The following is a 24,843-nucleotide window of genomic DNA, read 5'->3' as shown; positions in this document are numbered from 1 at the left end:
CATAACAAACCCGTTGCCTTTAATTCTTCATGACCGGAGCAGTTCTATAATATTACTACGAGTCGAACTTTTTCAATCCATTCATTCAAGCTGTGGTTAAACAGACCTTGTAGAATTTTATTGTCACCAAAAGCTACTACCCTATTGTGTCAACCTACGTAAAGAACACACACAGCAATAGCCATCACACCGCAATAAATAGCTTAATCGTTCAGTAGAAGCGTCCGTACAAACTTCCAGGGTAACTGAAGCAGATTGTGTGAAGAAGTCACAACGGAATTTTGGGGCGTTGCTCACCGAAGATATACTGTAAGTACGTATACGGGTACTATATGATACACTGTTGTAGCTTATAGTTGCACAACGTACCGCGGAATAGTGAAAGCCAAACACACACACACACACACCACGCACGTACACTAACGGTAACCGACGTCATTTAAAAGTAAGTGTTTGTTGATTCTTATTTCTTCATTTTGCAATTGATTTTCTTCTTCTTACTCCATTGTCATTTATATTTTGTTTGACGCAATATTCTTCAGTTATAGATCTTTTCTAAGGATTACGGCGTGTGTATTATGAAGTAGATTTCTTTATTTTTCGACTGCTATCGCATCTTAGGCCTATCTGTACGTAAAAAATAAATGTACACAAATTACTATATAGTCGCACCCACAGCATACATAACTCAAACGGTATGTTAATCAGCGCCCATTTCTATAATAATAATAATATATTTATATATTTATATATATGGACGCTATAGCATTCAGTCGGTGTAAATATGTCCGCGGAATATTCTTTTGGTCGATATCCATTGGGATTAAAGGTCACTTAAGTTGGCATTCAAAGTTTATTGTACGTTATAAAATTTCGCTCCTTTATAGTTTATTATAACAAAACCACTTCTATCATTATGCTTATATATAGTAAACAAATTATATCCTGTGTAAAACACTACGTTGTAGTGAGGCCACACTGCCTTGATGAAAATGATTTATAAATGCATGATGGTATACCAAAACATATGTTTTTTGTTTTGTTTTTCGTAAAACTTTCTTCCTTTTTGCTTCTGGCAATTCTCTATATACTTATCTACTGATATTTAGGAAACATTATTATATGTTTTTTTTTTTTTAAATGTGTAATCGTTAGATCGGATAGGGAGGTAGGGTTGGATAGAGAAGGAGGGGGGGGGGGGGAGGTAGGGTTGGATAGAAAGGGGGTTGGATATGGAGTGATGGGTAGGGAGGGATGTTTATTGTTGCAACATATACAATCACGGGGATCGACGTGAAAGGAGTGTGGCAGGGGGGGGGTGTGGCGGTCCAAAGGGAGGGTGATATTCTACGTCATATTGGGAGGACTTTCATAGCTAAGAACCCAGTACATATCCTACAAATAGCGCTACACCGTTTAGGTCTACGGTGAGTTTAAAAAAAAGAGGGGGGGGGGGAGTTGGGAATGTATATACTGTTGGATTCCATCAAAGTTTTTGTTTGCCTTGGTTGATGAGTGATGATTGGAAAATACTGTAATTGATGTTGTTGAATTATATGAATGTCATAAGTTAGAGAAAATTCGTATTAAAGTCTTTTAGAATTGGTCATCAATTTTGTCACCGCATTTGCATACGTGAAGTGTTTAATTATCAAAGTATAGTTTCCTGCAAGTTCGTGCTCTCCCTATAGTTTACTCCCAGAAGGTGACAGCAAAATGAATTGGTTGAAAATACTGAGCTAATCAGCAAACTTTATATTCTGATTTTCTAGCAATTTGGGTGGGGGAGGGGAGGGGGGTAGTAGATGGAAGGGGCCAATGATTATGAAGGATGAAGGAACGCCTTCCTATCCCATCGTTTCTTTGAATCGCAAACATATACTACAGACACTGTAAAACCGGTTTCGCATCACTTAATAGATATTGATTTGGCCTCCAAAAAAGTACGGCTATAGGTCATCGCTCAGATACAAAAGGAATACTCGCATGTCCATTTCTAAGTAATGCTAAGTCACTTACCGCTGCATGTATATACGTTGTGTGAATCGAAGACTTGTGGGTGCAGGAGTCTAGAGCAGAGACATGGGTCAAGTAACTCCAGGGGCTGCATTTTCGTTTCGTATTGATGTGTATAGTATTAATCGATTTTTAAAACTGATTTTTTTTTTTTTAACTCTTGTGAACCCTTTGATGTTTTGTTGGGCAAATGAATACAGTAAGTAACATAATTCTCAATATTGCCTCTCGTCAGGATCAAATTTTGCCTTATAGAGAAGTTTGACAGTATCCCGAAACCATTTCTGTTTCTAGTAATACAAAGTCAAACTGGTGGTGGTGGTGGTGAGAGGGTGGGGTGGAGGGGTGGGGCGGAGTTTGGGGGATTGTACTAGTCACCAATGTTGCATTGTATGTTAATATGATCGTCAGTGCCACACGGCATTAACGTTGTAAATATCCTTCGCAAAAGTACCAAGAGATACCACCAAGCTGACACTCGCTGAGCGTATATACGTGTATAGGATGCAACTACAGTTTGAATAATAATAATGGTATATTGTAGTTGTTTACTATTACTGGTAGTATATAAAGCGTGCGGAGCCGATATGTAGGCTGCCCAAGCTGGGACATGTTATTATACGCTTCAAAATATTCACTGGGAGCATTTTGGAATAATCCTGTTTCTCATAGATAAAAATTAGGAACTGTTCATATTTGTCAATACGAGACTGGTTGGCCTATATGTTGAGGTAATGCGTATTTATATGCAGGGTATATATATACAGTGTGGTACGGTGATGTTGCTCTTCGTAAATCATTATGGCACGCCAACGCTTCCATATCCCAGTGTTCCTGATGAGGTCATCTGTTGAAATTGACCGTTTTGTTGGTGGAATTTTAGTATTCATTTCGTTACGAGTCATTTCCTTTGCAAAAAGGGATGTATAGGCCTACAGCAAAACCCTATACATTCCACAATATGACCTACATGGATTAAAGGTTCCTTCCTCTCTATTAAATAGTATGAAAAAACGCTTTTCATCAGTTGTGACCCCTGGTCGGGAGTAATTGAGGAATTTGTACCAATGAAAGTAAAATAGTAAGATCAAGAGGAAAAAGGGGATTAAAGAGTCCCTTTCGGCAATTAAAGGGATAGGCCTACAAAGATTGCCTTAAAATATGGCATTACTTTTGCTTTTGGTTCGTTCGTCGAATATACATATATTAATTTCATCCTTGTATTCCAAGGCAATTGGGGGGGTCATAGAAAACTTATTTTAAACAACACTCTTATTTATAGAGTTTAAATAAATAAAATGAAATATAAATACAAATAGGAGAACAAAATAAATAATATGTATATAGAGTATATATGATAGAATGTTTCGATTTATCTCTTTGATCATCCGATAATTGCATCCTTATACAGGGGTAGCCATGCTACCTCACTGTATATCCTAGCAGTTTGTCAAACCTACCACAACAATGTTCCGAGAACAGAACTATAGTCACAAACCACCTCAGTACTATAACTGTATATTGTAATGGGAAGAAAACAGTGGGTTCTTTTAAGGGTGGAGGGGGGGGGGGGGGTAATATCTATTTCAAATAATAGTCCTAAACATGTTATTGAAGTACCTTGTACTCTTTGTACTTTAATCATATGCCAAGCAAATTAGGCTACGAATTATACCTACACAATAACCAAGGTTCCATTTGTAGTTGTATAGTTGAGTCACAAAATATTCGCTCGACTGGATTAAGTGTAAGAGGATTGTACTATTCATAAACTATACACTTATATATCAGCAGCACACAACACGCACAACAACTATAGTCGTTATATGAGTATGATGATGCTTGCATATTGTACTACAATATCATATTTTATTACTAACAGCGTTGCTATGACAACTATCTATAATTTTGAGAGAATAATAGAAAGCTTGACGATAATAATAAGCTGTGTTCGATGTGGTTTTCTTTTACATATATTATTACAGTTTCGTAGAAATAGGCTAGAGTTGCAGGAAATACATTAAACTCTAAAAGTATATGTGTTTTCTCTTTTCGGATTTAATTGAGTTCTAACGTAGTTTTCCTTTCGGTTGAGGGGAGGGGGGGTGGGAGGGTTAGAGCAAATGTAATGGGTTTGATTTACATAGTAGAGGGATTTGAAATGTTGGGAAATAATATAATTTTGCTCAAGAGAAGGTACATAGTTATGTCTACCGAGCCATGTTTTCTGGGTTCCCTCTTACGAGCACCACTTTCCGAGACTCACATGTTGCTTTTAAAAATATCGATTATAAAGTCGCAAATAGTTTATGAAAAAAGGTAAAGAAAACTGACGATAAAGAATTTTGTTGGAATATCTTTTACGTCAGTTGAATATTTAAAGCATTGCCCAGCAGCTAATAACCTGCCCTAGGCGACATCACAGCCAAACACAACAGTTTCGCACAACTGGTCCATGCATGCATTAAAAATCATGATGGCATTAGAAAGCGACATAATATTTAAATAGTTCTTTTCCATTGGATAAGAAAGTTTGAGTTATCGACCGAAGAAACCAAGTAAAAGAGTCTTGCATGAAGAAAACAAAATATAGTACAAAACGGAGTCACATTTGACAATGAAAGTTGGTTCCAACATTGCACTTAATTATAGAGCATGTTCAGTAACTTCATTTAGGCCGACGCCTAGCCTATGTTACGGTACAGTACGTCATTCAGTTGTTACAGGAACAATGTGCTCTTCCTACTAAGGTTGAGCTCAATACACAAACACTTCATTGGCTAGCGAATGCTGAAAAGATTCCGTCACGTCCTTAAAAAACGTATGACCAATTTGGTCACGTGTCATTCTTTAAATGTTATTTGTAGCGATTTCGTCATACGATACTTTCTGAGATTACGCAATGATAGACTAATAAGAATATTTTAGAAAAATAATAGGGATCAAAGAACCTCAATCACTGGATTAATATAGTGCAGTACTTATGAAAACAATACGTCACCCTTGTTAAGGAGCACATAAATCAACTTAATTTTCTATATTTTGTCTGCCTTTTTCTTTGGTAAAAAGTCGACTAGCCCGACAAACTTGCGCGTGTGAGTCATCCTTTCGTATGACGTCAATATCGAAAACAGAAAGAGTTCGTCACATCCTGTAGAGGTACAGCGCCTACAGCTTGGAAAGACAACAACACTTCGTTCGTATGTGTTACAATAGCAGGCATATCCTATGGAACGCGCTTCGTGTAAGAAAAGTGATATACCGTATACGTGTATTACATGTTTCAGGAAGCATTTGAAAACACAGGATGCGTAGGAAATATTGATTATAGAAACTGCAAACAGGTAGCTTATATAAGCGACAGAGTCAACAGTGTATAAGTCAATATTGTAGACTCAACAGCCTCATTGCTTTTGTCGGAGTTGTTAAGTAAAGACGACACGCCATATTGATATCATTATATTCCTATTTATTTTCGGATTCTTTGCAATCATTTCTGTTTTTGCTCTGGTCTTCAGTACTCTCCGCTTTTAGAAGAAGAAATCAATCAAAATGGGTTTGGCAAAGATCCTTCTCTTCGTATTCAATCTCGTATTTGTGGTAAGTGTTATTATTTTTTTTTTTCAAGTTCGTAAAATTTTGTTATTATTTTGTTATTATTCAGCCGATATCTAAAGTCAGTGTTTTGATTTTAAAGTGATCATTAATGAGAATTGTCAGCGATTTAATTTCCCATGACAATAAACAGTGCTTGAAATATATACACATGAGAACTATAGTGTATGCCTATTGAGCAAGTTGAGCGTATGCAAAAACAATAGGCGTTCCGATTATCAACGATCTTTAAAGTTTCTATATCGTATATGGGTGATGTGTAACATATGTTAATGATGCATGTGATGTCAAACATCGGTGATGTACAACAAATAAAGGTGATGTCTAACATATAGATTGATGTCTAACATATATAGGTGATGGATGCCTGAAGGTGATTGATGTATAACCCAACATGTAGGGGATGTCTAACATGTAGGTGATGTCTAAAATGTAGGTGATGTCTAACATGTAGGTGATGCCTAACATATAGATGATTGATGTCTCTGACATATATGTGGTGTCTAAACACGTAGGTGATTGATGTCTAACGTGTATAAGTGATGCCTCACATATATATGATTAGTGTCTAACATACGGGTGCTTGATGTCTAACGTACTGTTTAGGTGATTGATAGTCTAACACGTAGGTGATTGATGTCTAACGTGTATAAGTGATGCCTCACATATATATGATTAGTGTCTAACATACGGGTGCTTGATGTCTAACGTACTGTATAGGTGATTGATAGTCTAACATATATGTGATTGATGCCTAACATATATGTGATTGATGTCTAACATGTAGGTGATTGATGTCTAACTCTAACATGTAGAGGATGTCTAATATGTAGGTGATTTCTAACATGAAGGTGATGTCTGACCAGGAGGAATTGCCATTTCAGTGTGAGATCACGGTTTTAATATATGTCTAACATAAATTTTGTGCGTCATTCTAACGCTCTTTAATGTGTGTACTATAAATATTACATATATATATATATATATATATATATGACAACTTCTATAACTTTGAAAATATACATTTTTCTCACCACCCAGTGTTACCATAATGGTTTTCCCATATTTTGAAAAGTGTTACAGTTAGGACACTTACTTCTATAAGTGACTGATTCGGTCGCGTAAGATTGAAGACTACCTTTCAGTTAGAAACGTCGGAGTTTGTTTTACGGGTGATTGATAACTTAGAGGCTTCATTAAAAAGTGACGAAAAGCGTCGGCGCCCACTACTGTACAAGTTAAAATATCTTAAGGGTGTCTTGAATTACCCATCGTGTCAGCCATCTATCTGTTGAAGGGGGCAGCATTTTAATTTACAGACTCGTGGAAACGGCGTCCTGTTTTATATTTTCTTCTTGTACCGGTAGTTACTCCTGATATGAATCATATCCTAAACGTTTATTCGATCGGAAATTCACTCTGTCGAAACAAACGTTGAATATAATCCAACAATTAACCGAATACTCGTTTGCGACGGATATCCGGGTATTATTGATTACCGGTATAATGATAAGTAAGTCAGTAAGTAAGTGTATCAAAAATGCTTTTCCCGAACCTCAATGATGTATAGCCATTGCAACCCTTATGGCCACCTTAATGTGTGTGCAATTAGGTTTTCCTAGGACTCCCTCTAGTTCATACCGAATTGGAACTCTGCACTCAACTATTGGCAGATGATATTTATAACGTCATGCATAGACTATAGTACTGTCACAGAAAGCGAGACAGACAACAAAAACCACAATCCGCTGCGGCGAAAAATCGTCACACAAAAGTGATAAAATACACCTGCGCATGCCTGGACATGTGACCTAAATCTCGTGAAAATGGGAGAAGAAAGACGATAATCGTAGTCATTTATACATAGGCCTATAGGTTAGGATTTTCAACTTAACCTGGCTGCATCCAATATCTCAGTATTTAACACTCCTTCTAACCCCTACATACCCCCTACACACCCCCTCCCCAAAAATGCCCCAATGTGAAACACAAAAAAAGGAAAAGAAAAGGAAAACCTCTTTTATTCATATGTATGTATCTATATTATATTTGCATAAATTTGCATATTTATCACCAAACAAAATGTATTTGTCATGTAATTTCGTTCTTCCATTTAGATCCTTGGCATCGTCTTGATCATCAGTGGCATTCTGGTTCACACTTCAGACCAGAGTTTTGATGTTCTCCTGGAAGATTCAACGTTTGGGAGTGTCGGTACCTTAACGATTATTCTCGGGGTCATCGTGTTCGTTGTTGCTTTCGCCGGTTGTTGTGGCGCTATTAAGGAAAGCAAGCTCCTCCTAACTATTGTAAGTATCACTTATTGGAAAGTGAAATAGTACGTCTTCTAAAATATGCTTACCCCCTCCCCCCCCCAAAGAATTTAAGGAGGGGCACACTATTTGCGTCCCGTTACTTGTGGTGATATGCGGTGAAATACATTCAAATGGTTTGTTACCATTCGCCAAACTGTAAAAAATATGCTATATATATTTATACATGTATGGTAGCCTTAAATATAGAAGGGTTTTATGTCTTGTTTTTTTTAAAGGAAGGGGGAAGCTTTGTTATAGCACGTAAAAATTAAAATAATATTAAGTTTATCATAATAGTGTTCCTTTTTTTTTATAATGCAATTTACATCACTATACTCTCTTACCGGTCTCCCGTACATATGGACGCCTTTTCTACCTAGCTTACGACACTTGATAAAACCTTTCTTGCACTGCGCAAGGTTGTAACCTTTTGTTCTTCCGTGTTTACCACTCTGAAGTTCCTCACGACACGATTTTTAGTATATTTAGTGCTATTTGTGTAACATTTGTACTTTAGTATATATAAGTGACATACATGTGATCTAGCGAAGTTTGTTCCTTTGATTTACAAGTCTCTCTCTCTCCACCTCTCTTTCTCTCTCTCTCCACACCTTACCCACACCCCCCCCCCCTCTCTCTCTTTGTAGTTTATTGTACTGCTATGCATCATTCTTGTCCTGGAATTAGCCGGAGCTATTCTTGCCTACGTGTTCAGAGGTTCTGTCGAGAGCACAGTTACAGAAGTGTTACTGGAAGGGTTGCACCAGTACAACAGTTCGGCTGATCCGAATACCGAAGAGAAATCTTATAGTCAGGCTTGGGACAAGGCCCAAGAGGAGGTGAGATATTTTTTTAACTCACCCTCTCCCTCTGCCCCCCCCCAACCCCTCAAAAAAAAAAAGAAGAAGGATTTAGCTTGAATTCCTCCCATTGGGGTGTCGGGGAAGAAATATAAGAACTGTTTAGTGAAACAGCAATTAAGATGTCAGAAAATTAAACAAACAAACATATCAATATGATGGGCCGTAAAAGTTGTATGTGGGGTCCATTTTGTTTTACTGACTGCACGTTTATTATCAATAATAGCCGCATCGTCGGATATGGTTGTGATTTCTTAGAGGTATACATGTCACTTCCCCCCTCCCCCACCGTGTGGCACGGCTCTCGCTGCAGCAAAGTGGAAGGGTCCCCCATCCCCTTGAGATAAAGCTTTGATTGATGAAAACGTTAACTATGAGTAAGAGAACGAACAAATAAACGCCACAATTTGCTTAAGAAATCGGTGACTTGACAGGAGCTAACAATCAATAATGGATCCACTTAATATACGTCCTCTTTTTACAGTTCAAATGCTGTGGCGTGTCCATGTCGAGCGATTGGTCCACGAATGCTTCATTTCCGGTAGGCTCCTATCCAGATTCGTGCTGCATGACTGTGACGCCAGGCTGTGGTGAAAATGCTGCCCCTGCGGATATCTACTCTGAGGTAAAGTTTTCAAGAGGCTATATTTCCATGGGATATGCCGGCGGTGTGATACTTTTCTTCTTTATAAGAGAGAAATATTCCATACCCAATATATCTTATGCTTCAGAACGAGGTATACAGTTGATTGTATGCAAACCTGTTTTCATTGGCTAAAACCGTCTCTTTCCATCCCAACTACTGTATCCAGGGGCGTATCCAGGATTTTCCACTAGGGGGGGGGGCGTCAGGCATGAATGATCGCCGTCCTGGGGGATGGGTCTAAGGGGAGGGGTGGACAACTTTTGCTTTCGAAGAAGGGCTGAAATGCAAAATGGTGCCATATGTGATCCATTTTTCGACCTTAATAATAAGCAACATTTCTAGTAAAAATAGACACAAAATGCACAATTTAGTATGGCTGGCATGTCACTTAGTGTTTGTAAAACTTGTGACCGACAGGGAAATCTGGTGATTGCCAAGTTTCACCATCAAAGCCTTTAAGAAATTTATGAATTTTACTTTATAAAGGTCGTCATCAATTGTTTTTTTTTTTGCTAAACTTTTTTTTTTGGTGACGGCCAATAGGGGGGGCGCGCCTGTTGTGCCCCCCTGGATACGCCCCTGGTATCTAACAGCCCCTTTGGTTCAGTGGGTGGTATGTTATGTCAGTCATGGTAGATGTTCTTCGGATGCTGCACTTGTTATTATGAAATTATATCTTTCTTCAATTCTCCTTGAAATTTGCAAGGTCGACTTAGCTGTTAAGTTGCTCTGATTTTTTATTTATTTATTTTTTATTTTATTTTTTTTTTATCAAAAATACAACTTTTATTTCTTGTAGAATCTTTCCATACTACGGAGATAATATTGTAAATGAAAATATTGTCAAAGAAAAAGGAGAGATATTTTCCAGCTGAATTACAGTGAAAATATCTTTCACTGTGTTGTTGCTAAATATCACCAAAGTTAGAATATTCGTATCCTCAGCATACAAATGCTGGCGAAGTGGGTTTGACCTGTTAACATGAATTGGAAAAAAAAAATCCAGAATTTTGTTTTTTCATAAGAACTCGGAATATGCCTTCTTTATTTTTTGAAATTTGTTGATGAAAACGTCTTAGCTCATTACCTTCACTCGTCCCTCCCCCCCCCCCCCTCCTCTCCCTATTCTTTCGTTGAATTTATACCCGTGAATTTTACGATATCTCGCGATCATTCGCGATGTGAAAGAGTTAAGAATTGAAACTTTTCGATTCGTTCTAGTTTTAATATATGCCAATGTCTGTTTTACCCCCCCAACCCCCCTCCCGCCCCCATTTTTTTTTCGGTTGTACACCTAATAAGGGCTTAATTGATGGGAACGTTGTTTACGTACAGGTTGTAATGTTAATACTTATCCACTTTTCTTCCTATCATAAATTATAATAACTCTACTGTAACCGGTTCCTTAAATAAACTCCATATCAAACAACTATCCTTAGATGACCTTCAAGAACCATTTTTGTCCTTGATACTTTAGCAAGCATCGTATAACATATTATCTCATGACATACAGTACAAAGTCAAAATGTACTCTATTTGAGTTGAAGTGATCTGAAGATCCATGTGTTAGACTAAGCAGTTCAGCCCTCTTTTGACGAATTTCCGATGTTTACAGAGTCATTCCTCCAAAATGAAAAGAGTGGTGGCGCTGTTACGAAACAACGCCAGATCTCAGTGGGATTTTTTGTTTTAATGTCTACAACAAACTCAAAATTGACTCTTTTTTTTGTTTGTGTCTTAATGCGCGCATCAAATTCTTGGCGAATGTTAGAGCCTAGGCTACTGTACTTGTTTTGAGAAAGAAAGAAAAAATGAAACCGGGAATTACACGACCTCTTGATTTTCGAGTTTTACAGATGATTATAACTTTGTGCGTTTTCTTTCCTTTTGCAGGGCTGTAAGATGGCCATCGTTGGGAAAATTGCTGGAAATCTCATCCTTTCTGGTACTGTTTGCATTGTCATTCTCCTTGCCGAGGTAAGTAAATAAGCTCCCTCCTCCGACTACTGATTTCTTCCCCGTGCACACTCCACTCAAAATCAATGAGGACCGTGGAAACTTTATCCTCTCCCCCAGCACATTTACAATAACCTGATTTTCGAGTTCAGCAACTTCACTCCCAGAGTATAGCAAGTCTGCCACTATTTTCCCACCTTTACCTTTGTTTAATTAAACAAGAAAGTGTTTCTCAAAACTTTTACTTCCTTCTCTCTTTCTCTTCTCCATCCCTCACCTTCTCCCACCCCCCACCCTTCTCCTGCACCCCTCCCCCTTTTAGTAACTAATGTGTCCTCTGTATAAAATGCATTGTCTATCTACTCAAGTTGAATATTTGTTGTGCCATTCCAAGTTTGGGAATGAACGATAGTCACATGTATTTACATAACACCTGCAACATGCCATACATATGTCTCTTCACTACTTCCTCACTCTCCGTAACACGAAATCCATATTTCATCCAACACATTTCAAACAATTACTATAATGATTAGTGTCTTCCTAACGACATTATTACTGTAACATTCTTCTTCAACATTGAAAGCTACCATATGTCAGACACGTAAAGAGAGAGTGTAAGGAAACTGTAGTAATTACCCAAATTTCAGTTATAGTGAAATGGAAAACTGGCAAGCTAATTAACTGTCTGAAATCGGGAACAAAAGTGGTCAAGTGAAATTCTAATTTTGTAGCGACATCTGCGAGTTACTATTCGTATATCATTTATTGACGTAATTTTGTTGACCGCCTGCTTCGTATAATTTTTGAATCACCAGTTTGGTCGTTCTTGATATTCTTGAATAACCACTGTTTTTTCCCCCTCTCTCCATATTTTACAGATACTCGGGATTATCTTTGCTTGCTGTGTGATCAGGGACGTCGGTAAAGGGGAAACAGCTTAAAAAAAGACACCTATCGAATCTCTGAAGATCTTATCTTTTCCATGTAGTTTTTCTTTTCTTTTTCTTTTACATAAATATAAATCCTCTTGCTGTGTGGAGATTTTAATCGCTGCACTTTTTGGGTGTGGTTACGTAAACCTTTAAAGGAAAATTTAAGACCGTAATAAACGATCTCCCATTATGATTAATCATGGTATTTGAAAACAAAAAAACCATCTTAGCGCCGGAAAACAGATTTGTATTCTTGTTTTGATATTTTTCATTTAAATGAAAACGTATATATATATTTATATTTATGTATAAATATATATATATATATATATATATATAAATTTATACATAACGTGTATACATATATGTGCATGTATATATGTGTGATATAAATATACATGCAAATGTATATATATATACATATATACGTGTATATGTATACATACATATATACATACATACATATGCATACATACAATAACCATCTAGAGGCCTGATTTTGGAATGCAATAGGCTTTACAGCATAGTAAGTATCGCACAGAGGCTGATTAAATTTCTCCTTTTTCATATCTTTCCCGTCTGTCTTGAGGCTTCTGTGTGTATATTAAATGCATGATAATTATGTTCGTGACCGATCTGTTAATGAAACTGTTTGTGGTATCTGAATTTTACACAGCTCCCGTCTTTCGACTTAGACTCGCGAAAGAAGCGACGTGACAGAATTTATGTGAATATTCATGTATGTCTACGTCACTGCTGTTAACATCCAGCCCTAACATATTTACCAAAAAGTTGATAACAGATCCAATTGCATATGGCTTTATGCACTCATGGATTGTGATATTTGAAGGCTGTAGAAAGTGTATTCATCTATAATTTGCATGAAATTTACAATTAAAGGAAAATATTTTAATTTCTCGAATGAAATAGTATGTTGAGGTCATTTTGTTTTTTGGTAGTCTGCTTTACTGAGCACCGCTACGCAAAGTACGTTTCTTATACGAGACTACTGTCACATGTGTTTTTATCCATATTTCTTTGTGATTTCGTGGAAGCGCCTTTGTTGAAGCATTTATCTTATGATGGATCATGAAGTTAGGCTACATTTCAGTACGCATCTTGTGTGTTAGTCAACTGTGTCATCGGACCGTACGTTTTTGCCTGTAAATGTTTGTAATTTCTTTAGACTATGTGTTACGACTGAAACCAAGTGTCATTGCTTAAGAAGAGAGTTTATAAAAGCAGGGTAATGTTTCTCAATTCTGTTTCCCCCCCCCCCCCCCCGTACAAAACACCGTCTTTCTTCACAATGATATACAAAGGCCTTTTGCCTGGAATCTCATGGAGTCTCGGTTGCTAACTCTTTCTGTATCGTAGTCCTCGACTATGGTGATTACCTCGTGTATAATATTAGCTGTAAATTTGCAAAGGAAAAAAAATGCAAAGTTTTGAACAAATCAAAATCAAAACTAAGAACAGTGCCTCAAGTCAATCTTGGTCAAATTCTATTGTATTGTAATAAAATTAAAAAAAAGCCCCGTATAGGAACTTAACTTTCAAAACGGCTCGGTGTGACAACAATATTCGGAAAACACCTACATTTCACAAAGTGGGTAGGTTTCTCAGTTATGAAAGGTCGATCATTTCACTTGTAAACATCTTACTTCTTGAATGCCTTTTAATAAACAGAAAGAAAAGAAATATTTTATACTTTGGTACAATGATGGTTGATATTTTGCATAGAGTAATAAATGACGTAACATTTTCAGATATTAATTTTTCTTAAGAAAAAACAAGAACATATAGTTTTGCACGAATTAATACTTTAAAATATGTAGTTTATCCCGTAACAGTAAAACTTTGCATGATTAACACTATAGTGTACTTTAGTCAAAAGGAACTTTCTATTCGATGCTCGGGTATAATATCTTTCATTATATGTTGGTTAGTATGGTAATAAATATTGTACGGAAAAAAAAATAAGCAGAATGGCTTCTTCTCTTATTAGAGTGTCGGGTCTCCACAGCAATACTTGATTTTTAATTGCCATATGTTTTTGGAGGTGGTAAGGTGGGGGAGGGGGGGGGGGGGGAGGGAGGTTTATGATAACTGATCCATTGTCGAAGGCAGAAGATATCTACACGAAGATTGTGACATCAGTACATGTATGGTTATGTGACTCCCTTGGGTCGTAAACACGGTAACCCGACAAGTTTGGCTTGCATGAATGCCATACTTAATGCCCCTTTGTAAGATCCTAGCTGGGTTTATCATTATTGGATGGGGTGGGGAAGGGGAGGTGGTGATAGGTCGTATGAGGTCACCAATGGCCAAAACATGAAACCATCGAACACCAGCTTTATACTCGATTACCATAGTTTTGGGGATCTCGTAATTGGCCAGTAGGTCGATAAAGAACAGCTGAGATAAGCAAAGGTCAAAAAGGTGACAACCTTTTAAATTCACTTCCTCCTCCCCCCCCCCCCCCCCAATCCACATTTACTACCCCATATTCTAGGATAAGCAGACTCTGAAAGTTTACATTTGATTACTTAATGTAAAATGCCGAAAAGGTCACTTTGCCAGTCAGGAGGTCAAACTTGGGGCAAACTTGGGCGCTAATACCAAATTTGCCATAAACGTGCCTCAGATATGAAATATTCCTGCGGCTGAATGTGATTTCTTCTTAACGAAAATGTCTGTAATGTTTAGCTTAAAAATAAAAGGGAAACAGAGACCGGTTTTGTTGTTGTTGACTAGTGTGAACATTTGAAAAGAAGAAAATAGCTGGAAGTATATCTTATGCCAATAGAAAGTATAATGATTGTTTGAATGAATGCAATTCAAGGGACGTATGAGCGAAGGCTGTTCAACGGCACACAGACCGGTGCTTGCTCGGTTCAAAACAAGTGCAATGTATCCAATCAAGGGACGATAGGACTGAAGCATTGTTTATTTTATCGTAGAATGTGCGTCTGCGTGTGTGGTTTGTATATGAAATATATGTTAAATAACAGTATTTTGTTGTTGTTGTTATTGTTGCTGTATATCACTGAGGACTTTAAGGAAGGTATATTAATTTCGGCGATTCAGGTCTTTAGGGAAGTAGTTTTTTCTGTCACATATAAACGGGAACAGGAAATGAGTTTAGGCTATATACTAACTTATGCAAAGTTCGAAATAAAGAACAAGTCAATTGACTTCTTTCTGAACCAATATATCACAACAACATTGAACTCGTCTGTGGTGAGTCATTTCAGTATGTTCAGTCAGCCTGCAGATACCAAAAGTATAAGCAGGGGGAATGTACTGCAGGAACTAAACCCTGTAATAAAAAGTCAATAAGAGCAGTGGTCCATGAAGGAAAAAAAACAGGAGAGAATACAAAACAAGTAGAAAAACGCGTCAGCAGAAAATAAGCAAACACTCAACACTTAACAACGACAACACATGCAGAGTGCACTTGAAACGGGGTCTCTTATAAGTTAAACAAATGTCTCGGATTTAAACTTGCGATTCGTCGTTCAACCGTTGGAAAAGTTGAAGTTCAACCTAGCGTTTACCTTCGATAACTCTAAACCATTTACAGAGAGAGAAATAGAGAGGGAGAGAGAGGTGGAGAGAGACGCTACACTTGTTTGAGAACAGATTTCCCAGGCAGAAAGGAGAAATATAAGGTAACTTGAAAGGCCTTTTTTTCATATCACAATTCGTGAAATATTTCTTCAGCGGCGTTATGGTTATGGTTACGGTTATGTTTTTTCTTGTTTTGTTATTAGTTTGGCTGTTCACTTGGTCCTCGATTTGATATTCAAAGTTATGGTTGCTATGGACAGTTCGGGTTTTTCTATATTCGTTACAACGTTACAACGAATATGTTGGTTGTCCTTGTATAGCGTTATATCATAGAATCTAATAACGTAATCCACCGGCCAGCCACCATGCGACATGCACGAGCGACTATATAGGGATACTGTTATGTTATATCCGTTATATTATAATAGTTGCAACAGAGGTTTATATACACAAAATAAACAAATTCAGCATTTAAATTCCTAGGTATATACACAGGGCCTTCCAGAACCAGGATGGACCCAGGGGACATTTATGTTATCGGGGCCCTGGTTTTTTATAGTATATTATAATCATGGACGTTAACCAGTGAATCTAAGAGACTGACTTCGGTCAGCTTGCGGCTTTGATAAGCCAATGAGGTTTCTTCGCGAGTTCCTGCTTGCAGGAGGATCTAAAATACATACAAAAAAAACAAACAAAAAACAGAAAACTTATTCTTTATCCGATATTTTTCGGGTCCCCCTCAATTTTGACTCTGGGTCCTAGGGATGTATCCCCCTGACAGCCCCATTCTCTCGTTCAGGCATGGGTCAACTAGAACATTGAGTATAGTTAATGTTAAGTAGTAACTGCTTATACGTTGCAAAGTTAAAGTCAACTGTATTATTGCCAAATATGCTGGAAAAGTCGGTACATATGTTTAACATTTTCCACCTTGATTCAAATAAATATGTTGCACTCAAACTGATTAAATTATAAATTATTACAGTCTGGGGGTATAACTGGAATTAGGTCAGAACTTATAGAACCTCCAGAACATGGACTTTGAAAAGTATGTAGCAAACCTTAGGGCATTCTTAAATTTTGGGAACTAACCCTGATAAACTTTTAAATACAGTTATAGAGAAAGTCAAACTTTGATTTTGTGTAGGAAGTCCTTTTTCGTTGAGGGTCGTATATTTTGTTTGAAAGCATATATATATGCTTTCAAACAAAATAGAACTTGAAAGATCACCCTATGAGGACATAGGTTAAATCTTGATGTATAGGCCTATCACAAAAACCGTGTGGAATAACGATAGGCAAGCAAAACAGTATAGTTGGTTTTACCGATATCAATTTATCGCATGGGGATGGGGAGGGGGGAGTGGGAAGGGGGAGGGACGTCACTTATCGGATCAGCCAAAAATTGCAAAATTTCATGCCATATTTTGGGCACATTAATTTTCATTCGTCATTGGACACTATATAGGTGATAAAGTGGTTGGTGATAGGTGATATAGATAACGCTATAGTGCGGGATTATTTATACACTATTAACACACATATTATGTAGCCCATAAGAGATATTATAATGGCCGATCTCCCCAATATAGGCCTTTTTTGGCATTTTGTATGTAATATGTTATCATATATAGTTACATGAATATGTTACATCACTGTTATTTCAGTTAGGCCTACAAGATTTGAATGTTTTGCTATATATACGTAGAGGAGCTGTGATTAATGTAATTAATGTTATGCTATGTATACCATAGTTTGTTACTATTTCATGTATGATAATTTAAGTATAGGCCTATACACGTCATAGAATACGGCCTATTCCATTTCATGTATAGTGTACATCATATTTGCTACTATAATTGATATATAAATATTTGAGGAATTCTACATGTATGCCTTTATCATTTCTACATTACGAACTATAGTATTCCATGTATACTTTGTATCATAAGAGATAGTTTGTACATAACCCACAATATATGTGGTATGAATATAATAATGATTACATACTGTGGAATATGGTATCATTTCGTTTCACAAATATCTTAACAGGAAGTTACGTCACAATGGCGAGGGAAAAGAGAGTGCTTAACTCGATCTGTCACATCTTGTTGGTGAGTTTTGTCAATGGTGATCTCCAGCCCGCCCTAAAATCAACAGAGGGCGCTATCAAGTCCGTCCTTTCTAGTTCCGCGAAACTTGACAAACTGCGGTCTCCGAATTTCACTGAGAATCCCATTCAGAAATCTCTGATGGACACTTCTGGGCAAATTTACACCTGCACATTCCCCTAATTCAAACATAGTGTGACATATTTGAGCTCAACATTTAGTGTTTACCACTCATCTTAGCAACGCAATGTTGCCATCCGTTCGTTTGGCCATTTGACCCATGTCTGGTCGTCAAATAACCAGAAAGCTTCTTGTAATGTATTTTCATCTGGTTCTTAATGGGACACACTGGACTTTTATACTTGTGGTTCTTCTCGTAGTTATTAAAGACGAGATCTCTTGAAATTGAAGTATTTACACAACTAGCATCACATAGTTTGAGATATGTTACAGCGCTTTACCAAATCTACGGTGGAGATTTGTAACAATATAATTCAAGCTCATAACAAGCCCAGAGCCATAGAGTACTTACGGCTCTGTTAGGACCGATAAGAAAGCGCTCTCGGTTGAAACGCTGGATATACTCACCCCCTCCCCCCCCTCCCCCCTCCCCCCAATCGTTGGAAAATTTGTTGGAAAATCCTGGTGTAATATTATTTGAAATAGAGGAAGTTAAACGATTGACATAAACAGCTCTCTGGATTCCTATGAAACTTACATCTAATTCCTACTTGCTGTTCTGTATACCAACAGTGATTGGGTATGACGTCATAGATGTAAATTATAAACCCGTTAAAAGATTTCTTACTTAATTTAATTATGTTAACTTCATTTACCACATTAATAAGTAAATTATTAACTTCACGTCCCACGCCAGAGGGTGCTCAATCGTCGATCCGTGGGTCCAACCCAGCCCGAAATAGATTTTCAGTCCGGCCCGGGAAAACCTAGCCACAAGTCTTCCAGTAATCAGGCATGCATGTAACATGGTTAGGCTTTACAGCCGGCCTATTATACGTACACAATATACAGTGAGGTTTTTCACTCTGTCAGGGTTAACTTGGCTTATTTAGTTCAGTTTTATATCGAGAGTGTATCCCTCTTTTTCATATCACTTTTTTTTTCAATACGAAGAGGGGAGGGGGGGGGGGGTGAGATGTGTAGGCACCCGATTTATCACCTCTGTATAGGACATCCATTTGCATGATCTTTAAGTTGTTTCGAAATCCTTGGACGACAGAACCAAGCTGCAATTACCTAATTTTCAAACCACAAATTTAAAATGATCTACGGGAAATACTCCACTATAAACATCGTGCACCGCTTATCAACAACTAAACAATATTGTGTCTTTTTAAGATTTTCATGGAAATTTAATATCAAAGAGCATCGGTGCAAAGTGTATCAAAAATCTCAACTCAATTTCAGATACTGTCAATTATATATATATAACTTTGCGATATACCCTTACCTATATCGTTACCTCCCCAATACATTTCAGCTTTTCGGTATTGCTTTTATCATCCTGGGCGTGATTTTGTCTGATAAACGACAACCTCTCGTGAGTCTCCTAGATGTCAATATTTCACCCGTCTTCCTGGTCGGTGTCCTCTCCATCTGTATCGGTGTCTTCACATTCCTAATGACGGTACTCGGTCTGTACGGAAGCATTAAAGAACGAAGGCTTGCTCTATTCCTGGTATTGTTTTATTGTATTTTTTCTCTTTTTAATGATATGTATATGGCAGGGGGAGGACTAAAAGTGACACTAAAAACTAAACTGTAAACATTAAGTTTGTTGTAAAATATGGTACACATTGAATCCGGTATACCGCGGTATCGGTATTCGGTTGTGGATCAATTTTGCACGCTGCTCGCGGCATTCCTTACTTGTAACCGGTTTTTCTTCTTGCACCGCTATTTCGGTGCTAATAACGGTGTCTACCGAACCGAGTGTCACGAAGCCCCTCTCTCCAGAGAAAGCTCGGACCCGCCGCTGTATGAGATGAAAAGAGAAATGACGGTTGGTGGGGGACGGAGTGTGGGGTGGGGGTGGGGTGGGGTGGTAGGGTAGGGGAGATTACCCACCCAGATGTTTATTGTTGTCAAAGTCAATGGTCAAGCTTCAACAATTCCACCGTCGAGGGTTTGTCACACCCAATGGTATGGTGATCATTTTACTCATGGCATATTGATTCAGAATGGAGAGATATTTGGGTGGGGACTGTGGAAGAGGGGGGGAGGGGTTGGTTGGATCTAGGGAAGAATACCTACCCAGGTACCAAATTTATGTATGCAAGTTATGTATGTTCGAAATGCGTGCTACAATACTGAAGCGGTATGTAATTTCGTTGATTCACTTCATTACAGTTTAACTTTCTGTTTTCTTTACATCTCTTTCTTTACCACCCTCTGATTTTGCTCCTGTTTTTATTTTGTCATATTTTTTTTTATTCACAGTTTATGATAGCTTTGGTAATCAGCGCCGTGATTCAGGTAGCAAATATATATTTTGCGCTGATCTATAGCAGCAGCATACGGATAACCATCGAAGATGGTCTTTTGCAAAAAATGTATCTGTACTCCCCTAATGCTAACAGGACAGAAACAGACTTTGTCCGTACGTGGGATTTTACACAACAGAAGGTGAGTCGCTCAGACTAAATGTAGTTGTGTCAGTAATATTGATATCACATATTTTTTTTTTTAAATATATAACATATATACATGCAAATATATGTATACACGTATTTGTGCATATATATACAAACACACACACATGTATATATATATATATATATATATATATATATATTTATATATATTTATATATATATATTGATATATATTGATATATATTAATATATATATATATATACATATAAGCATACAGATACAAACAATCAGAAACCGAAATAGAAAAAAAACAAGGAAAAACGTCAAAAAAACAAGTTACAAATCAACTCACCAGAAAATTCCTCTTCACGACTGTTTTGTCCTCATCGTGGGCCCGTAGGGGTGGGGTGGAGGTGGGGTGGGAATGGGGGTGTACGATCCGTTCCACCGACCTTCGTGTCACAGACCTAAGTCCGTATATACCCCTTGGCTTCAGTGATTCTTTCTACTGGTGTAAAGTGGGACTTGTAACTCTGACATACAGGCCCAAACTGGGAAAGGAAATAGCTGCCTTACAAAAAAAAATGGGGTTGAGGGGGGGGGGGGGGGTAGAGACAAAACATAAGAGAGACCATTTGTTCAAATAATATTGCCAGTTATTGAATACTACAGTAAAAAGTTTTCAAATTAAAGCAATAAGTTACACTATGAGTTGTAACGCAAACTACATCTTGCCTCTCGGCAGCTGATTAAAAAAAAGAAAAACTTGTTTGATATATTTAACTGGTTTATTTTGTTTTGTTTCTTCATTGCAGGATGGTTGCTGCGGGGTCCTATCGCCAGCAGATTGGGGAAACTTCAGTTATTTCGTAGATAATACATACCCAGACTCGTGCTGTCGTAATATGACAAATGAATGCGGCCTTCGTGGAGAAACTGATATTTATAGTGAGGTGAATAGATTAAAAACTTTACCTTTACGGGTAATGTAAGTCATTTTTTTTGTTTTTGGAAAACAAATGTCAAGAAATGATCGAAGATTTATAACCAATGTATAAACATTTTTTCCACAACAAGTTATAATTTACGGTTTGTATCTTCGAATATAAAACATGATATTATAAATCCTTTAAAGAGGTCAACTAAAGAATTTCCGTGTATTTTGTCGAAGCCAACCATAGACATGCCAGTATGAATGTGTATACCCCTCACCCCACCCCACCGTCCATGTAACCAATCATAAGCTACATTTTAAACTCGTGCATAACTTTCATCTGGGGAGGGGAATACTACCCTAGTGTAGATACCCCCGCAACCCGCACCCCCGCACCCCATAACTCAAAATATATGACTGGAGAAAAAAAAGAAATTAACTAAAAAAAAAAGGAAAAAAGAAAAACGAGAAGCCCAACGCGTATGATACATCAAATACGTATAGTAAGTTTGAGAGAAATTTTCTATAAAGAATTAGCAGTGTGATGATTCCTAAATAAAGTATTTTGTAATTCAGTATCTGTATTTATGATAAACAATCACATAAGACCCTCTTCTTGATTAACTATAGAGCGAGTCACGTCTTCTCATTAATCGTAATTGATAAATATTGTTTTGTTTCTTTTTTTACTTCTTTACATGCAGGGTTGTCTAAGAGCTATCGTTAACGACCCTTACGTAGCCTTATTACTAACAGCTGTGGCATCAGTGGCCTTGTTCTTACCCGAGGTAATTTATATAAAACTAATATACACAAAAATCTGGCTTCATTTGAAAGATATCCGATTTTAAGTATCTTATTGGAAAAGGGAGGGGGGGGGGTGGGTAGTTGGCGGCATTTTGTAAATCTGTGATGTCATACTTCTACTATATATGTTAAGATCTGAAACATTTTAACTTCTCTTTGTGTTTATGTTTCTATAGATTTCTTATTTATAATTTATAAGGATTTATTTTAATATTTTTCGTATTTATTTTACAGCTCTTGGGATTCCTCTCTGCTAACGCGACGATGAAATCAATACAGATTAAACAAAAATTTAGAAGAATAAAATGATATTTTCAATTTTTTTTTAAATGTTCCGCATTCTATATACGACAGAGCATATATGTTTTTAAGAGATCACACTGTAAGTTAACGTCAGTTCACAAATAATATGCTTATATTTCAAATATTTCGACAGAGATACTGTTTATGACTGGCTATAGTTAATTGATAGATATTTTTGGGCTGAATCTTTAGGTCCAAACCACACCCTCATATAGAGGTGTTGCAGTGACGTCATATTTTGGGACATAGCGGGAATCATGCTCAGTGACTGGAGGGAAAGAGAGCCTCTCTATATCGTTACGTTCAATGGGCTAATTTTCTTTATTTTGCTCGTTTTTCTTCATTTGCGAAAAGATTCAAATTATATATATTTTTGAGGTTTGTTTGATTTTTGTAGAATAACATATGGCAAGTTTTCCTGAAAATATTCACCAGACATTTAGAAATCATCGTTTGAATTTAGGGCTACATAGTAAGTCAGTGTGAGAAGAAGCAATTTTTTCACTCCAGCAAAATTGATCACGTGGTGTGAAAACCAGTGAATGACGTCATGTGCAAGACCTCTATAGCATCTTGTACCACGAAGATAATGAAGCTTTTATATTTCATATCATATTTTGTGAATGCTTCTGGCAACTGCAAAGTAAATGATATTGTCATCATGGCAATGAAGCTGAAATTTATAATATTAAAAATAATTTATCAACAGAAGGAAAGTAATTTCTCTACCAAACAATAGTTGCCTTTTGAGGAAATTCTAAATACAAATCAAATTGAATGCTAAATAAACGTTCCAATGATGATGTATTACATTTCAAGGATAAATAAATGTCTTGAAATTAGAAATTGTTCGGTGAGGAAATATTGTTTATTTCTAAAGCAAGATGGCCCTGTTTGCTTCAAGTTCACTTAAGATGCAATAAGGGTGACCCCCCCCCCCTTCTTCCCTCCCTTCTTCGTTCTACTGTAAGATTGTGTTTTAAGATGGCATCGTGTTTGGGTTTTTTGGGGGAGGAAGTGTCATAACATGCCATGGTTTCCGCTAGCAATTAGCCGTCGAGACGATCAATAAGAGATGAACATACTATGGAGACCGGATGTTGCACCATATGCTTCCACCCTCACCCCACCTCACCCTCACCCCACCTCACCCTACCCTCACCATAGCTTGAATCTTGCAGGCATATACCTGGATTAGAAAGTCAATAGTACCGTAAATCTTGTTTGGAAGTGTTTACATGCAGAGGGCTCTTGACCGTGGGGGTTTGGTTCCGTGAGGTACCTTGACATTGGCGCATCTTGATCTTAACGACCCATATGCACCCACAGGCACCCATAGGCACCCATATGCACTCATAGGCACCCATATATGCACCAATAGGCACCCATAGGCACCTATGAGAACCCATAGTCACCCATATGCACCCATAGGCACCCATAGGCACCCATATGCACCCATAGGCCTCCATCCATCCACCATGCATAGTAAGGAGCACTATACTAAGCCATACCTGCATTATACCTACTGTGAAGATTCCAGCTTAAATCACAAAACATCAACTATCATATATACTGTGCGTCCACATCTTCATATACAGGTAAATGTTGAGGATATGTTTTTACGAAGTTATACAATATATCTGGTCACATGCATATTAAAAGAGCGTCATCACTATATGCCCAAATCTTACCATATACTATTAACTGATAGAAGTTTCATATAGAACTTCTCCAATTGCTTCTCATTTTTCATTCGAATTATGTTCTCCCAAACTACGAAAAGGGTCAAAAAAGATAAATAATTGTTAACAGTGATGGTAAAATCAAGTTCGAACATTAAGCAGTAAAAATCAAACCTCATACCATAGCTGACCAGCTAAGGTCGGGTGGGGGGGGGGGGGGTTGGAGCACTGACGAAAATGCCCCTTTCATAATGTTATTACTAAAGGGACGGAGTGCTTGCTATATATGCTTTCGGGCAACAAAGGGCATTGCGCCTCCCCCTCCCATCTCCCTCCACACTCCCACCACCAGCTGTTTTGTCAGCAAAATTAAGTGAGGGTGTCCCCTCTATCATTTCTTAAGACCTTTCCTAAATGAACATTGTCAAGACTTACATGGTATTGGTACAAACATTAACACAAGTATAC

General features: G+C 37.4%; 2 protein-coding genes across 4 annotated transcripts; both read left to right on the top strand.

Annotated features, from left to right (window-relative positions):
- The first annotated feature begins 165 nt into the window (after positions 1–165).
- On the top strand, positions 166–14,323 carry LOC139969688 (CD63 antigen-like). Of its 3 annotated transcripts, none has more exons than XM_071974834.1 (7): positions 166–309; positions 5,535–5,616; positions 7,749–7,940; positions 8,594–8,785; positions 9,291–9,431; positions 11,346–11,429; positions 12,290–14,323. In XM_071974834.1, the coding sequence occupies exons 2-7, from the start codon at positions 5,569–5,571 to the stop codon at positions 12,350–12,352; spliced, it is 720 nt and encodes a 239-aa protein (XP_071830935.1). In that variant the 5' UTR covers positions 166–309; positions 5,535–5,568; the 3' UTR covers positions 12,353–14,323. The 3 variants fall into 3 exon arrangements, with proteins under 3 accessions (XP_071830935.1, XP_071830933.1, XP_071830936.1); XM_071974832.1 differs by having other exon boundaries at positions 300–445; XM_071974835.1 differs by lacking the exon at positions 166–309 and adding an exon at positions 5,342–5,360.
- A 1,250-nt stretch (positions 14,324–15,573) lies between these two features.
- Positions 15,574–23,523, top strand: LOC139969687 (CD63 antigen-like). The gene is made up of 7 exons (XM_071974831.1): positions 15,574–16,020; positions 17,975–18,036; positions 19,535–19,732; positions 20,494–20,679; positions 21,465–21,602; positions 22,288–22,371; positions 22,625–23,523. The coding sequence occupies exons 2-7, from the start codon at positions 17,989–17,991 to the stop codon at positions 22,697–22,699; spliced, it is 729 nt and encodes a 242-aa protein (XP_071830932.1). The 5' UTR covers positions 15,574–16,020; positions 17,975–17,988; the 3' UTR covers positions 22,700–23,523.
- Positions 23,524–24,843: the final 1,320 nt, after the last annotated feature.

Source organism: Apostichopus japonicus, chromosome 7 (assembly GCF_037975245.1).
Source record: "Apostichopus japonicus isolate 1M-3 chromosome 7, ASM3797524v1, whole genome shotgun sequence".
Taxonomy (NCBI): domain Eukaryota; kingdom Metazoa; phylum Echinodermata; class Holothuroidea; order Aspidochirotida; family Stichopodidae; genus Apostichopus; species Apostichopus japonicus.
The sequence above is the reverse complement of the archived record's forward strand: the minus strand, read 5'-3'. Positions and strand labels throughout refer to the sequence as shown.